Genomic DNA, 15,374 nt, shown 5'->3' with positions numbered 1-15,374 from the left:
AGTACAGGGTTGGGTGAGGGATATGACGTAGCTTTATTTGTGACCCTGTGAGAGGGATCTGATCTTGGGAATAACTGGAGTGGGAACTATGAAAAATCTGTCTTCGGGGAGAGGTATAACACTGAAGAAGCACAATATGTACGTTACGTGTTACAGGGGAAAATATGGGTCTCGGAACATAAGACCTACGAGGAATGAAAAACTCTGAAAGGTGGTAAGTACAAGGTGGTTTGATGATACTGATATCTCCTTACCTTGCTAGTGCTAAACATGTGTCGGCTCTCAAAAAACAAAACAAAACAAAACAAAACAAAACCCCACAATCAACATAAGCAAGGGAGGCAGCCCTGAAATCTCTTTCCCCTGAAGATCAGGGGAAAGACTGGGGATGATGGTGAGACAGTGAACTGGTGAAGGAGAGTATGAACCAGACACCCAATGAAATATGACCATATCATCAGCACAGGACATCCAGTCTCCTTTGTCTTCTCTCTCCATACCCAGAAATTGTGCCCTTTTCCCCATTTAGCCCCTGCCATCACAAGACTCCCACAGCCACCCACTTGCTCTAACACTCCTCACCTTTTTTAAAGGCTTGTATTATCTCTTTCAGATCAAGAACTCGGAATGTGTTCCTTTGTCCCTTGAGAAAAGTTTTTGGTTTCTTCAGACTCAAGACCCTGCTCCTAGGGATGACAAAAATTGAACCCCACACTTCTGACTTTTTGTCCCTCCACACAACTTTTTATCTTCACCCCACTGAAGCGCTTGAACCCTGAAAACCCTGAGAAAGAACAGGAGACTTGGGACCTTAGAGTCAGGGAAAAGTGTTCACACCTACCCTCTCTCAGTTGCCTGCTGTGTGACCTTAGGAAGGTCTTGACCTCTCAGAGGCACAGTTTCCAAAATTAAATCATGAATCTCTAAATCCTAGAAATCATATAAAATTACATGAAATAATGGATATAACAAAACAAAACTTTGGTACCTTTAAAAAAATCTTAAACTCTGCTTCCCAGCAGGAAAGCCCTCAGAATAACATCTGAGCTTTCAGGTTTTCTGGGAAAGTTTGCAAACACTTGGAACTTGAGCACCAAACTAACGATGGCCTGAATTTCCTGTGTTAGGAAAAAACTCGATGCTGTCACATAGGTGTGCAAAATTGAGACACAAGGATGCCACCTTTCCAATCTGGCTTCCAATGTATGAGATCAAGATGGATCACTTGTGTATACTAGGGCCAAAATATTTCTTGAGATTCGAGTCTGTTTTTGGAAATCTAAGAGCTGCACAGAAGGTCTCTTCCATTCCAAGGGCAGAAATTTAAATATAAGGGAGCTGTCTCCAACTCTGGGTGCTTGGCAGATAAAGAAGATATGACATTCCCAGGATAAGCCAAGCGCCTAAGAAATATGAGAACCTGAGTTAGATATGGGCATGCAAAGTGAATAAAAGCTATCATGTCACAAGGGTCTGCCACGCCTTAGCCTTGATACTGCTACTGACCCAAACTGTGTGACTTCCCACCACCCAAATTCTCTACCACAGAGCCTGGTCTATTCTCAACAGTTACAGAACACTCAAACCACAATTTGTGAACAGAAATTTCACATAAAACTATGCATCCAAATTGTCCGGCCCTGAGAAATGTTTTATTCTAACTGACCACCACAGAACTCTAATGCCTTTAAACCTCTTTCACCATCTCTGATCCCCCACACATACCTTTCCATGAGGTGATTCACATCCTAGGGAGAAAAGGGAAAACATGAGTCAAGAGGTAACAGGCCCTCCCCACTTACAAAGCATCATCACATCCCCACCAACCCTACGGTGGGAATAAAGATGGTCCCAATGTGAGAGCAAATAAGTAACGATAAGACCCAGGCTAATCATTCCAGAAGACTCCTGTGAGGTTGTCAGATTTCCTAAAAGGTAGAAACAGCTTTGAGCCTTGTGGAAGTAAAACATGAAGCTTCTAGTATCTGGAGTGGAGACATATTTACGAGGAAAACAACAGTTCCATAATTTTTTCCCCAAGTGCATGAGATGATATGAATAATGCATGGCTCTTTCATTTATTCAATAGAAACATAAAGGGATTTGCTATTATTTGCCAAACATCAGGACAGGCTTTGGAGAATCAAAGATGAGTAAATAATCATAATATCCCTCAAGAGGCTTCCATGCCTTTGCTGAGGATACGAGCAATATATGAAGGTAGGCATTTTTCAAGTCTCTCTTCTCATTACACGCTATCTGTAAGTGACCTTGTCCACTCCCTTAAGTTCAACACACACCCATGTCCACTTAATTTCCAACCCTATGTTTTTACTCAGTTTTGTCTCTTAAACGCAGGTTAATGATTTCAGTAGTAAACAGGCCACAGAAACAAGTAGGTTAGGATGTCTAATATGTAACTTACCATTCACCAACCAAACCGTCTCCTCCCTTACACTCCATTGTTCATAAGGTTGCCAATATCCATTCAGTCACTGTCCTAAACATTACAATATTTACAACGCACTTCAGTCTCCACCAAGCAATTCAGTCCACATCCTTTGCCTAATTTTTTAAAGTTTTTATTTAATTATTTTTAATTTTTTAAATGTTTTTGAGAGAGGGAGAGAGAGAGAGTACAGGAGAAAGGCAGAAAGAGGGAGAGAGAGAATCCCAAGGAGGCTCCATGCTGTCAGTGGAGAGCCTGACATGGGGCTCGATCTCACAAACTGAGATCATGACCTGATCTGAAATCAAGAGCTGGACACTTAACCAACTGAGCCACTGAGGCGCCCCAAGTTTTTATTTAAAATTCCATTTGGTTAACATACATACATAATACATACTCATAATACATACATACATACATAACTCATATATAGTATGAGTTCAGTTTAGTCCACTTTCTTAAAGTTTTTAGCCATCTGATTTTCTTTATCATCACAGATATTGCTTCATTTGTTCGAACAAATATCTACCAGTATATTTGATGTCCTCTACCTCAGACTTCACGTCCCTCATGTCACCAAAAACTAGGCCAACGGGTGGATCTACAAAGGCCATTAAAAATAAATGCTCTCTGTATTAGGGCTTTTGTGTTGTATATGACAAAAATCAAAACTAGATTAAGTAGAGAAAAGGATCTGGGGGCAGCTATAACTTTAATGAAAGCTTAATTTTGAAGCTCAAACCCTGTCATCAGGACCCTATGTCTTTCTCCAAATTCTACTTATTCCCTCTTAATTGACTTTATTCTCAGTTCATAAAGGAAACATGAATCTCCTGATATACACTCCAGAAGAAAAAAGAACTTCTCTTCCCAATTAAAACAAAAAAAAACCTCTTATGGCTGCATGGCACTGCCCTGCATTGGATCAGGTGCCCATATTAAAAGTATCACTGTAGGGGCGCCTGGGTGGCTCAGTCGGTTAAGCGTCTGACTTTGGCTCAGGTCATGATCTTGTGGTTTGTGGGTTCAAGCCCCGCGTTGGGATCTGTGCTGACAGCTCAAAGCCTGGAGCCTGCTTCAGATTCTGTGCCTCCCTCTCTCTGCCCCTCCCATGTTCGTGCTCTGTCTCTCTCTGTCTCTCAATAATAAATAAACATTAAAAAAAAATTAAAAGTATCACTGTATTGTAGCAAGAAAGGAAATGAGGCAATGTTGGATCAAAGTTCCCATATCTTACTGGAATTAATTTAGTATTAATCTGAGGTAGATGATGATAGGGTAAGAGGCATGCTGTAATCACTCAAATAACTACTACGGGGAAAAAAAACTAACACTGAAACAAAACAAAACAAAACAAAACCCCCACAGAAATAGGAAAATTTTAAATTAAACTTAAAATATTTGTTTAACTCAAACAAAGCTAGTCAAGGGAAAACAGAACAATGAAAACTACAGGCAACATATGGAAAGAAAATAGCAATATGATAAATTTAAATACAACAACACCAATAATTGCATTAAATGTTATTGTTTTAACATCCCAATTAAAAGGCAATGATTATACGGGTGCTTGGTGGCTCAGTTGGTTGAGCATCCAACTTTGGCTCAGGTCATGATCCATATTTTGGATCCAAAGACACAAATACAGTAAAAAGATAGAAAAATATATACCATGCAAGCAGTAATCACAAGATAGCTCAAGTATTTATATTAATACTAGACAAAATAGACTTTAAGACAATAAATATTATGAGAGAATGAGAGGGAAGTTTCAGAATGATAAAAGGTTCAGTATGTCAAGAAAGGATATAACAATTATAAACGTATGTGTACCTAACAGCAGAGCTTCAAAATACACAAAGCAAAACTGAAAGGATTAAACAAAAATAGACAATTTAGTAGTTGTAGATTTTAATAGCTCACTCTCAATAACTGACAGAATAACTTGTATGAAAATCTGCAGATACAGAAGACATGGATGATACTATCAACCAACTTGACCTAACTGACATCTATAGACTATTATATCTAACAAATGCAGAATATACGTTCTTCTCAAATTCATATAGAAAAAGTTTGTGGACATACACTATTTTAGTCCACGAGACAAGTATCAATACATTCAAATACTGAAATAATAAAATATGTGTTTTCTGACTGCAAAGAAATTAAATTTGAAATCTGCGGCAGAAGAAAAAGTGAGAAATCAAGTATTATTAAATTAAACGCACACTTTCTAGGGATTTACCCAAAGAATACAAAAATACAAATTCAAAGGGATACATGCACCCTAATGTAGCATTAGAGCTGCATTATCTACAATAGCCAAATGATTGTAACAGCACAAGTGTCCACTGACTGATGAATGGATAAAGATGTGATATCTACATATAACGGGATATTACTCAGCCATAAAAAAAATGAAATCTTGTCATTTGCAACAACATGGATGGAACTAGAGAGTATTATGCTAAACGAAATAAATGCAGTGCATTTATATCATTAAATACTATTATCAGAAAAGATGGTCTCAAATAAGTAAAGAATGTTTCTACTTTAAGAAACTAGAAAAAGGATGGCAAACTAAACCCAACACACACATACTCGCATGCATGCGTGCATACACATACATACACAAAGGAAACAATAAAGATAAAAGCAGACACAAAAGACACAGAAAGGTTAAAAAAAAAACCTAAAGTCAATGAAATAATAGTTGATTCTTGAAGAAAATCAAGAAAGACAAATTGACCAAAGACAACTAAACTGACCAAAAAAAAAAAAGAAAGAAAGAAAAAGAAAAAAGCACACCACCAAAATCAGGAATCAAAGAGGGGACATTACTGTGAGTGTTGGAAAAGCTAGAGGTATTATAAGTGATTATTATGACCACCTTTATGTCTATATATCAGGCAACTTAGAGTGGAATGATCCCTACAAAGACATATATTACAAAAACTGACTTAAGAACTTCAACAAAATGTAAATAAACCTAATACATATTTTTAAATATTATTTTAAGTCTTTTACAAAAGAAAAGCCCAGAATGAGATGGCTTCACTGGGTGAATTCTATTGAATGTTTTAAGAATAAATAATACTAGTCCTTCACCACTTACTTTTTGTTTGTTTGTTTTTCAGAAACTAAAAAAGGAGGGAGAAGAAAAATCTTAGTTCATTCTATGAGGGAAGAACAAGTCTCAGGATGTGAAGTTCATTTGTCTGTGACCAAGCTGAATCGGGAAGAGGTACCAGATAAGTCCTTAGCACTAGATCACAGATAACAGAGGCCCATAGACTATCCCTGGATACGAAGCAAATTCTCTCCACAGTCAGATTTCTGCACTGCACTTTATAAATAAATATGCAATTGTTCCTTGCTATTTATTCCTATAAGCTCTGACAGAGATGCAGGAAAGGGGTACTCTGCAGGGCCAAAGGAACCTTAGAGTCACCACCAGGAAGAGCAAAGCAACACGGGAGAGAAGGAAACTTGGTCTTCATTTTTCTCAAATCTCAGGTGCTGGCACTTCTTCCCGAGTCTTACCTGCAGCATGTCCATCGTTGACCCCTGCAGCCGATGTTCCAGATCCGAGATGAGGCCGGTCAACAGCTGGCTGTGCTGGGCCAGTTCATCCTCAGCTTCAGCCAGGCTGCCAAGAACAGCTTTCTCCTCGTTTTCCAAATTCTGCAGCTCCCTCAGCTCCTCATACTCCAGGATGTCCTTCAGTTTTTTAAACTGTGCCTGGATACTTTGTCTCTCAGTTTGCATTTGTTTCTTCAGGAATGAGAAAGAGAGAGAGGTACCTGGGCTATCAGGCCGAGACTAAGAACCAGAAAGAGAACTCCTTTCTTTGGAAAGTTCTCACAGGGAAATGAAATAGAAGCCAGGGAGCAATTCTTGGGAAAGCTGACTTTTCCTATCATCTTTTCTCCATCACATTCCAAAATAATGGCCTCAAGTTTGCATTATTGAGGCTAGCCCTGAGCCCCAATGGGATCCCTGGGTGTGGCTTAGCTTTCACACAGCTGTCCAGGACAACCAAGTCTCCTCATATTATTCTTGACCCCCACCCCTTCACCCTTGGCTGAAAACTGAACGGTGCGGACAGAACCATGAGTCATTGCTAAATGTCTTCCCCTAGAAAGATCAAAGACTCAAAATCACAACAGGAATGTAGCACAGAATTCACTAGCCATCTTCTATGTGAATACCTGCTTCTAAACATCTGTGTTCATTTATAATAGGTTCACTTCTCAGCCCCAACCCTTATCAGGGAAAGGATAAAGAAGAGGACCAATCAAATGACTTTTGGACATAGAAACTATCAGGGAACAAAAAGGAAGGAGGCTCTTTGTTAGTAAAGCCCAAGGTCCTGTCTAGATTTTTGTCAAACTCCCTCAGAAACATCTCCTACCTTCCAGGAAGTTCTCTCTTCTCCGATACCAGCTTCCAACATCCTAGCTTCCTGCTGGTCTTCCCTCAGCTTCCATAGAGCTTCCTGGAGCTTCTCCTATGAGACAGGAATCACACCATAGTCAAGCTATGAGATTCCTCAGCATTAGCATAGGGGATAAATGAGGGGAAAAATCAGGCTGATCTCCAAAGAGACAAGAGTTTACAGAACCGGTGAAAACAGCAATTAGAATCCGTGACTTGGAAGAAAACTTGAGGTGGTGGTGAATGTGTTCTTTAAGACTCAGGTGATGGACATCACCATCCCCTTGTCAAAAGAGAGTGACTGATTCTCTTTGTATCAGAAGAACAAGCTGAATCCTGCAGCCAGGAAAGAAATTACATCTCAATCTACCCTACTGTTCAACGGAGTGATGAGAGCCTCTCTTGGGCACGAAATCTCCACCCATCTAGTGCAAGGTACAAAAGTATCTACTTTTGGTTAAACCTGTGTGGTAGGGTTACAAAAAGTTGCAATTGAGTGGAATGGCCAAAAATGTTCTTTAGGCAAAAAACAAAAACAAACAAACAAAAAAACTGTCTTTCAGGTCTTGGAAGGTGAGAATAGAAAGACAAAATCACAGACTTGGGGACAGCCCAAGGGGGTCTATGGTGACAAGGGAATGAAAGTTGAATACAAAGTGGAGATTGCTCATCAAGTACCGTTTTCTGCCCTGTATTTCCTCCATCCTGGTCTCTTACCTGGTAGTCCTGGGCAATTTCCTCCACGAGGACAGTGTGGTGACCGCGGTGCTCCTGAGACCGTTCGCAAAGCCAGCAAATGACCTTCCCATCCGTCTTACAGAAAAGCAGGAGTTTCTCTTCATGGCGCTCACAGAGATTTATCTTCTGCCCCTCCTCGGGGCTCACCTTGACCTCTCTGAGCCTCTCCACTATGTTGGCCACATGCCAGTTAGGACGCAGCTCCCCAGGACAGTATCTGATTCGGCACACAGGGCATCTGCTCTCCCCTCCTTGGTTTGTCGTGGACTCCTTGGTCTTTGCAGTGATGCAGGCCTGGCAGAAGCTGTGGCCACAGTCTAGGCTCAGGGGCTGTGTCAGGATGTCCAGGCAGATGGGGCAGGTCACTTCCTCCTGTAAGCATTTCAGGAGTTCAGAAGCCATAGCAGCTGCTCCCTGTCCCGACGTCTGTGGCTCTTCTTGCTCACAGATCCCTGCATGATTGGGAAGGTTAAAAGAGGGCAGAATAAGAAAGGTAGGAATAAAATTACCCTAATTGCGCAGAAATCGAGGACAGGCCAAAATCGTAACATTGAAGGACAAGAAAGAAAAGGTGGAGAAACAAGAAAGGAGCGTGGGGACCTGGTAAACAGGACTTTTCTTAATAATTTCAAGTGCATTACTCCTGGTTCATGTGACAGGACAAATCCCATCTTTATCTGCGACGACTATTATTTTCCTTTTATTTTACTAAACAAAAAGATGACCTGAGGCCTCCTCTACCAAGACCCTTGTGTGACCTACCATCTCTCTTGCTTTTTCTTTGCCATCTCCAAAACACAGCCCCACTGTAAAAAGCACCCATCCACATATGCCTTTGGGTTTTTATACCTGTCTTTCACTCAGCATGGATACTGCCCCTGACATCGGTATGACTCACTCTTACACTTCAGTAAACTCTCAACAAGTTCTCTTATCAAAAAATCCTGCTCTAACTTACAGTGTAACCATTGACATCACTTACGAGAAGTTTGCAATGATTTCTCTTATCATGACATAATATATGACAGTATGTTTGTGTACACGGTAAAAGCAAACCCTTCATCAGACGTGTGAACAGAGGTGGTAAGTGACTTACAAAGATCATTTATCTCCAATACAGAGTTGGGATCAACTTAACGTATTCAAAGCCCTCCTACAGAGGTCTGTCCCCTATCCCAATGAGCTAATCAAAGGCAAACAAAAGGACCCAATTAACACCCAGAACAATGGAAGGTGTGGGGATGAAGAGATCCAGACCAGCTGAGAGGTTCTGGGAAGTCCAGTGTTTATAACCAGTGAGATTTCAGCATGGCCAGGAAATAAACCAGGGACATTAACAGGAACCTAAAGGTGTGTATGTAGGGGGACAGTAGGGGAGATGGTATATACTCATAGGATCATATAAGTCAAATACCTGAAAAAAAAATAGAAACACAGATGAAATGTTAGTCTTGACAAAGAAGTCTCAAAATATTGGGCAAGTTTATTCAATTAATTATCATTAATGATGAATTAAATGCCAGCAACTTGACTAATACCCATAAACACCAAAACAAGTCTAAACAGAGGGTTGAAACCCAAACGAGCAGGAGGGGGGGGGGGGAGAGAAAGAGAGAGAGAGAGAGAGAGAGAGAGAGAAAGACTGAGAGAGAGAGAGAAAAATCAAGAAACAGACTCTTAACTATAGAGAACAAACTGATGGTTACCAGAGGGGATGTGAGTGGGGGATGGGTTAAATAGGCAAGGAGGATTAAGGAGGGCACTTGCTGTGATGAGCATAATGTGTCGTATGAAGCGCTGAATCACTATATTGTACACCTGAAACTAATATAACACTATACGTGAACCATATTGGAATTAAAATTTTTAAAAACAGAGGGTTTAAACCACTATGGACTTGGCATTCATAAATTAAATATTAGACCACACACACATACACACACACACACATACACACACACACACATACACAGCGTGTGCAAGAAGATGTGGAAAACACTACTAGAGAGATGCACATACTGTTGGGAAAACAAATAATGGGGTAAATAAAGGGTTATCCAAGAATTCCAACTTGAAAACAGAAGGGTTGAATTGAAAGCTGAAGAAAATGAAGGAAAGATGGGATGAGACAGGGGACACAATGTACTGGGTAGAAGAAGTGATCTGGTCACAGAAAACATGTCACCTTGTATGAGTTTTAACGTTTACTTATTTTTGAGAGAGAGAGAGAGAGACAGAGCATGAGCAAGCAAGGGTCAGAGAGAGAGGGAGACACAGAATCCGAAGCATGCTCCAGGCTCCGAGTTGTCAGCACAGAGCCCGACGCGGGGCTCGAACTCACAAACTGTGAGATCATGACCTGAGCAAAGTTGGGCGCTTAACTGACTGAGCCACCCAGGTGGCAGAGTTTTAAAAGGTCAGTGTGGCTGGGGTGCAGAAAATTGCTGGGACTTTGACATCACATGAGCCTTCAGCAGCCATCAAATAGAACACTCCCCAAATTACACAACGTTTAGGGAATCTTTTCCAAGAGCAGGGAGAAATTATCAAGGTTTTCTCGTCAGAGAAGAGTAGGAGCATATTTAGCTCTGCACTCAGGCTGTGTGACAGATTAGGTGGATCCGGTGTGGAACTGGGAAGGTCAGGTGGGATGCCCACACAGCAACTCGGAGAAGGAGGATGATAGCTCAAGGGACAAGTTGATGAAGGAAATGGAGGGCAGCAGATAAGAGTGAGAGATAAGATGAGGTAAAAGGATAGGGTTGGGAGTTGGGAACAAGGGGTTAACATCAGGCTTGGGATCCTTCTTCTGGTAAAGGTAACACTGGTTTACTCTTCTGGCGGGTAGTTTCTTGTTCGTTTTTCTGGGAAACCTACCAGGTTACAATGAAGTGGAAGGTCAGCTGTCTTGCAAGGCCACAATATTAACAGCAAAAATGGCTTGATGTGTGAAGTGCATTGGGACTAGGAAGACTTGATACAGACCTTAAATGCTGGCTGGTAAGCAAAGACTCGCTTTTCACAAGCAGATTGTGACTCTTAGGGCCAAATAGGTCTTGTTTAGGCCCCTGGAAGCTGTACTCATGCGATTTCACCAGGTAATCAGCCCTTTGTAGCGCGAGGCTTATGGATGGCAGGTTCACCCACATCTACCTAGTCTGGTTTCTTAAGAAGCTGAGATACCAGGGATAAAATACCTCCTGTATCACTGTAAGGGCCATCACTGATGGCTCACCTGAAGCAGCCATGCCAGCATGCTGTGTCTCCGGTCCTCTAGCCCCCAGATAAGCTAAATGAACCTGGAGGTTTGCATCTTGTCAGGTTGCATGGATGGAAATGGTGACCCAAAGTGGAAACTATTGCCAGTGGTCAGTCACCACAACTGCAGCTGGTGGGTGTCCCACAGTGGTAGCACAATGACACTCATTCTCTGATGGCCCTGTGGCCACAGTCTAGATTCAAGGGTTCTGTCAGGAGCTCCAGGCAAACAGGGGTATGTGGCAAAAAACAGAGAAAGGGAAGATCTCAGTAATGATTAAGGTTTTGATGGCTGCCAAGGTTTGATGGTAAAGAACGATCTCCAGTATGAGACAACCGATAAGGTTTCCCTTTGCTCCACACAAGGGAGGGGAAAGCTATGAAGGCAGCATGGAGATCAATTTAAATCTACTAAAACTGTCCACTCATGCCACGTTCATCATTCATAAAGGAAACCTGATGAGAATAAGGCAGCCATGCACTGCAAATATAATCCAGCTAATGGTAAAGATACTGAAAATAGTTCAAAGACCATATGAAGTAAGCCCCCAGCTGGAGAGACCATGGGTCAGATGAGGCTCTGACAAACAGGAAGATGAGAGGTAGGTATCTTATCAGAGGTAGATATTATATTATATGTACCTATTACACGATAAAATCTACCCCTATTACATGATAATATCTAGCCAAGCTATGTTATGAACATGGAGTGAGGCCTCCAATTATTTCTCATCCCATTCAAGATACAACCAGTGCAGAGAAGCGTCAAGAGCCTTCTATGGGAGGGAGCAACAGCGAATGCATCCTGCTGTAGGGCTGTGGGGTTTATTTTCACACTAGGGCTATGAGGAGCTAATGACAAAGCAGCTGCTGTCACCACTGACACAGGAGGAGGAATGGGCAAAGGGGCTGGAGTTGCCATACATGGGGGAGGAGCTCACTGCTACTTAAGCCGTGACCCAAGGGCTCTGTGGCAATCTGGGAGATAGATACGGGAACATGAGTGGTATCTGCCTGACAGAACTCCCGGGTCAGCTGGCTGCCACAGGTGTCAGGACCCTACTCATGGGTCTTCTCCATACATCTGAGCTCGTGAGAATGCAAACTCGACATGTTCCAGAGGCGAGAGCTAAGGACAAGCAAAAGGACATAAAAAGACAATTAACTATGTAAAAGTCCAAACAGTAAAGATACACACAAAATTTGATTCTTTTGTGACTAAACCAAACTGTTTCTCTAAGTATGATGAAGCCACAAGTTATGGACATATATGGGAAAGAGTCACTTTGCCTAAGTAGAATGGGAAAAGAAAATTGTGCTGTTTCATTTGCCAGGTAGTCATCTAATACTATTTAATATGAACTCCTTATAAAACTAGCAAAAATAAAAGGAAGCAGAAAAGTAAACAAATCGATTCTAAAACCCTGTGATCATTGGCATGACAAGAGGTGTACTATTTGAGTTCAGAAGTCAGGTGCCAGTCACTGACCAGTGGCTGAGAGGGGCACAAGGAATATGCAGCGGAGGTAATAACCTCCAAAATCAGCTTTGATAAAGTGACGTTTGGTCAGATGAAGTAAAGTCAGGCAGGGTGGGAGAAGAGATCTGATGTGACGGGTGTCCCCCATCCCGCTATAAGGGGGATGCAGCTGTACCTCCTATGGGAAGGGGGTGGAGTAAACAGAGGCTCCCCTGCTGTAAACTCCCTTCCCTCCTGGCTCTCAGGATTCTGTAACATACTTCTTCCCACATCGTTTTACATCGTTAACAACAATCAAACTCATTTTGTTTATTAAAAGTTAGAAAAGACCCCACGTCTGGAGAATGCTCCCCTCACTCCTGATCTCTCGGGCAACCTGTTTCCGAGGCAGATATGGCCTGGGAGAAAGATGAGTAAGGTTGGTCATTCTTAAGGACCTTCTAGACGAGTTCACAGATGAAGGCTGCAGGGCCTGCCGGTTATCACCCCACCAAGCTCGTAGGCACAGACAGGCCGAGGTGGTGAAAATTTATCTAGAGTCATGCAGAAATACTTTATTGTTAAGCGACAGGCATTCAAACGTTAGGATTCAAAGATCCTTCTGCCTTCGCTCTTGCTGTGGAGAGCAGGAACTTTCTACCTCTGAAAAATGGAGGATTCTGGCTTGTCCTCAGCAAGGTGCAATTCACACTTGCAGAATGGGAAGGAGAATCTCCAGGGTAGACTCTGCCTGGAGAAATGAAGGTTCCTTCCAAGAAAGAACAAAGCCCTTCCATTCCAGTCTTCACAGCTCCCTTCTTTGAGGACTGCGCCTCCTCCAGCCGGCCTTCCCCACCCTCCCCGCCCCCTACTTGCACCCCTACCGGGCACTCTCAGCAGGAAGGCTGCAAGCTGGGCGTTGCCCCGCCCTTCACAGCAGCTGCGAGACCCCACGTTAGACTCACCCCAAAATTCGGTTCTTCTCCCCACCGCTGCCCTCCGCAAACTACTGCACACAGCTTCCGACACCAGGGGAGAAGTCGTGCCTCCCCGAAGAAGAGTAGAGGCAGACGTGTTCGGGATCCTGTCCCCAAACCAGGCGCTAATCTCCGCTGAGACCCGGAGGAGCAAAGTGAAAACGGAAGTTGAATTCTTGGGGGAAGGCAGGACAGGAGGAGAGGCCACCGACCAATGGGAGGCCTCCGCATAGGACCCCCCCCCCGTCCCCCCCCTCCCGCCCCCCAGGAAAATGACCAGGTTTCCGAGCCGCCGCCGGATGGGCCCGGGATTGCGCTCATGCTGCTCGCGTGCTTTATCAGGGTTAAGGCGGCCTTTGGAGAAGGAGGCTTACCCGAGCAGTGTAACTTCACACACACCCGCCTTGCCTTTTTCCGCTACAAATGAGCTGTCATGGGGAGGGAATAAAATTCCTCCTTTCCCACAAGGAGGACCCGCACTTGAGGCTGGCCTGGGGCGGCCACATGGGCAGGCTGTCTACAGTTCCGCATCCCCCCGCTGGGGTCTGTGAATCTGACCGGTGTGTGTCCTCATCGGCGTGTGAGAGGGCAGGACTGTGCAAATCTGGCGTTACCTCATTCAGGTGGTCAGTCAGGGGCTGTCACAGAGTGGTAGCACAGCGAAGCTGACCTTCAGATTGTGGATTCAAGACGGCCAAAAATGACGCTTTTTCTACGGAGGCTGGGAAGATGGAGCTGTTTCAAGTGTCACGTTGGGCAACGCATCTAATACTTTTCAGCATATAATCTCTAAAATCCTAGCATAATAAAAACGAAGCAGGAAAATAATCAAGGTTAATGTCATGTGTCAACTTGACTGGCCCCGAGGTGCCCAGATTAAACATTTCTGGGTCTGTCTGGGAAGTGGTTGTTTCTAGATGAGATTATCATTCAAATCTGTCGACTCAGGTTGTCTTCACCAGTGTTGTTGGGCATCATTTAATTTGTTGCGGGGCCTGAGAAGAAAAAGGGATTCATCCCTTTTATTTCCTGCCTGCCTGCTTGAGCCGGGATACAGGTCCTCTCCTGTCCTTGGACTGGAATTTACACCATTACCCACCCCAGTTCTCAAGCCTTTGGTCTCGGACTGAATTACACCACCAGCTTTCCTAGGTCTCCACTTCGCAGCCACCAGATCCTGGAACTTCTCAGCCCAATAATCATGTGAGCCAATTCCTCATAATAAATCTCCTTCATATTGGTTCTGTTTCTCTGGAGAACCCTGACTAACAATTCTAAAATTCTATGTCAAGTGGCATTGGTGAAGTGTGATAATGACAATGATAACAAAACAGGGGAGCTGTGCAGTTTCAAAGAATGCATGCCAAACAGTGATGTAGGAGAGCCAACTGTACAAGGAGGGTGTTGTAAGGGTGATAATGTTTAACATTTTTTTGTTGTTGTTGTTTATTTTTAAAGGAGAGAGAGACAGAGTGCAAGCGGAGGAGGGGCAGAGAGAGAGGGAGACACAGAATCTAAAGCAGGCTCCAGGCTCTGAACTGTCAGCACAGAGGCAGAGGCAGACAGAAGGCTCGAACCCAGGAATGATGAGATCATGACCTGAGCTGAAGTCAGACGCTTAGCTGACTGAGCCATCAGGTGCCCCTGATAATGTTTAAAAAGTCAACTTTAATCCCAAAAGACCTGGTCAGATAAGAGGACGTCACTGTAAAAAAAAAAAAAAAAAAAAAAAAAAAGGAGTTTTTTTTTTTTTTTTTCAACATTTATTTATTTTTGGGACAGAGAGAGACAGAGCATGAACGGGGGAGGGGCAGAGAGAGAGGGAGACACAGAATCGGAAACAGGCTCCAGGCTCTGAGCCATCAGCCCAGAGCCTGACGCGGGGCTCGAACTCACGGACCGCGAGATCGTGACCTGGCTGAAGTCGGACGCTTAACCGACTGCGCCACCCAGGCGCCCCAAAAAAGGAGTTTTGATGAGATCTGCAGTCTGAATGAGTCAGTCTGGAGTGTAGCTATCATTCACAGGAGGAAAGGTAGTTAAAATAAAGAAG

At 43.2% G+C, this 15,374-nt stretch overlaps 1 protein-coding gene and 1 long non-coding RNA gene across 5 annotated transcripts in view; one reads left to right on the top strand and one right to left on the bottom strand.

Moving 5' to 3' along the window:
* Positions 1-15,374, bottom strand: part of LOC123601256 (tripartite motif-containing protein 34-like) — a 59,519-nt gene that overhangs the window by 22,276 nt on the left and 21,869 nt on the right. For 3 of the 4 annotated variants that reach the window (XM_045484265.1, XM_045484267.1, XM_045484268.1), the window contains 5 exons: positions 7,607-8,079; positions 6,867-6,962; positions 5,996-6,226; positions 1,726-1,748; positions 583-686 (listed from right to left, as the gene is read on the bottom strand). In XM_045484265.1, coding sequence (XP_045340221.1) covers positions 583-686; positions 1,726-1,748; positions 5,996-6,226; positions 6,867-6,962; positions 7,607-8,079 — 927 coding nt within the window. Of the gene's footprint in view, positions 1-582; positions 687-1,725; positions 1,749-5,995; positions 6,227-6,866; positions 6,963-7,606; positions 8,080-13,309; positions 13,601-15,374 lie in introns of those variants that run through there. The other variant, XM_045484272.1, reaches the window with a different exon arrangement.
* Positions 154-5,700, top strand: LOC123601260. The gene is made up of 4 exons (XR_006714028.1): positions 154-214; positions 2,090-2,220; positions 2,947-3,044; positions 5,590-5,700. It is a non-coding gene; the product is annotated as an uncharacterized LOC123601260 (long non-coding RNA).

This window comes from Leopardus geoffroyi, chromosome D1 (assembly GCF_018350155.1).
Source record: "Leopardus geoffroyi isolate Oge1 chromosome D1, O.geoffroyi_Oge1_pat1.0, whole genome shotgun sequence".
Classification (NCBI taxonomy): domain Eukaryota; kingdom Metazoa; phylum Chordata; class Mammalia; order Carnivora; family Felidae; genus Leopardus; species Leopardus geoffroyi.
The sequence above is the reverse complement of the archived record's forward strand: the minus strand, read 5'-3'. Positions and strand labels throughout refer to the sequence as shown.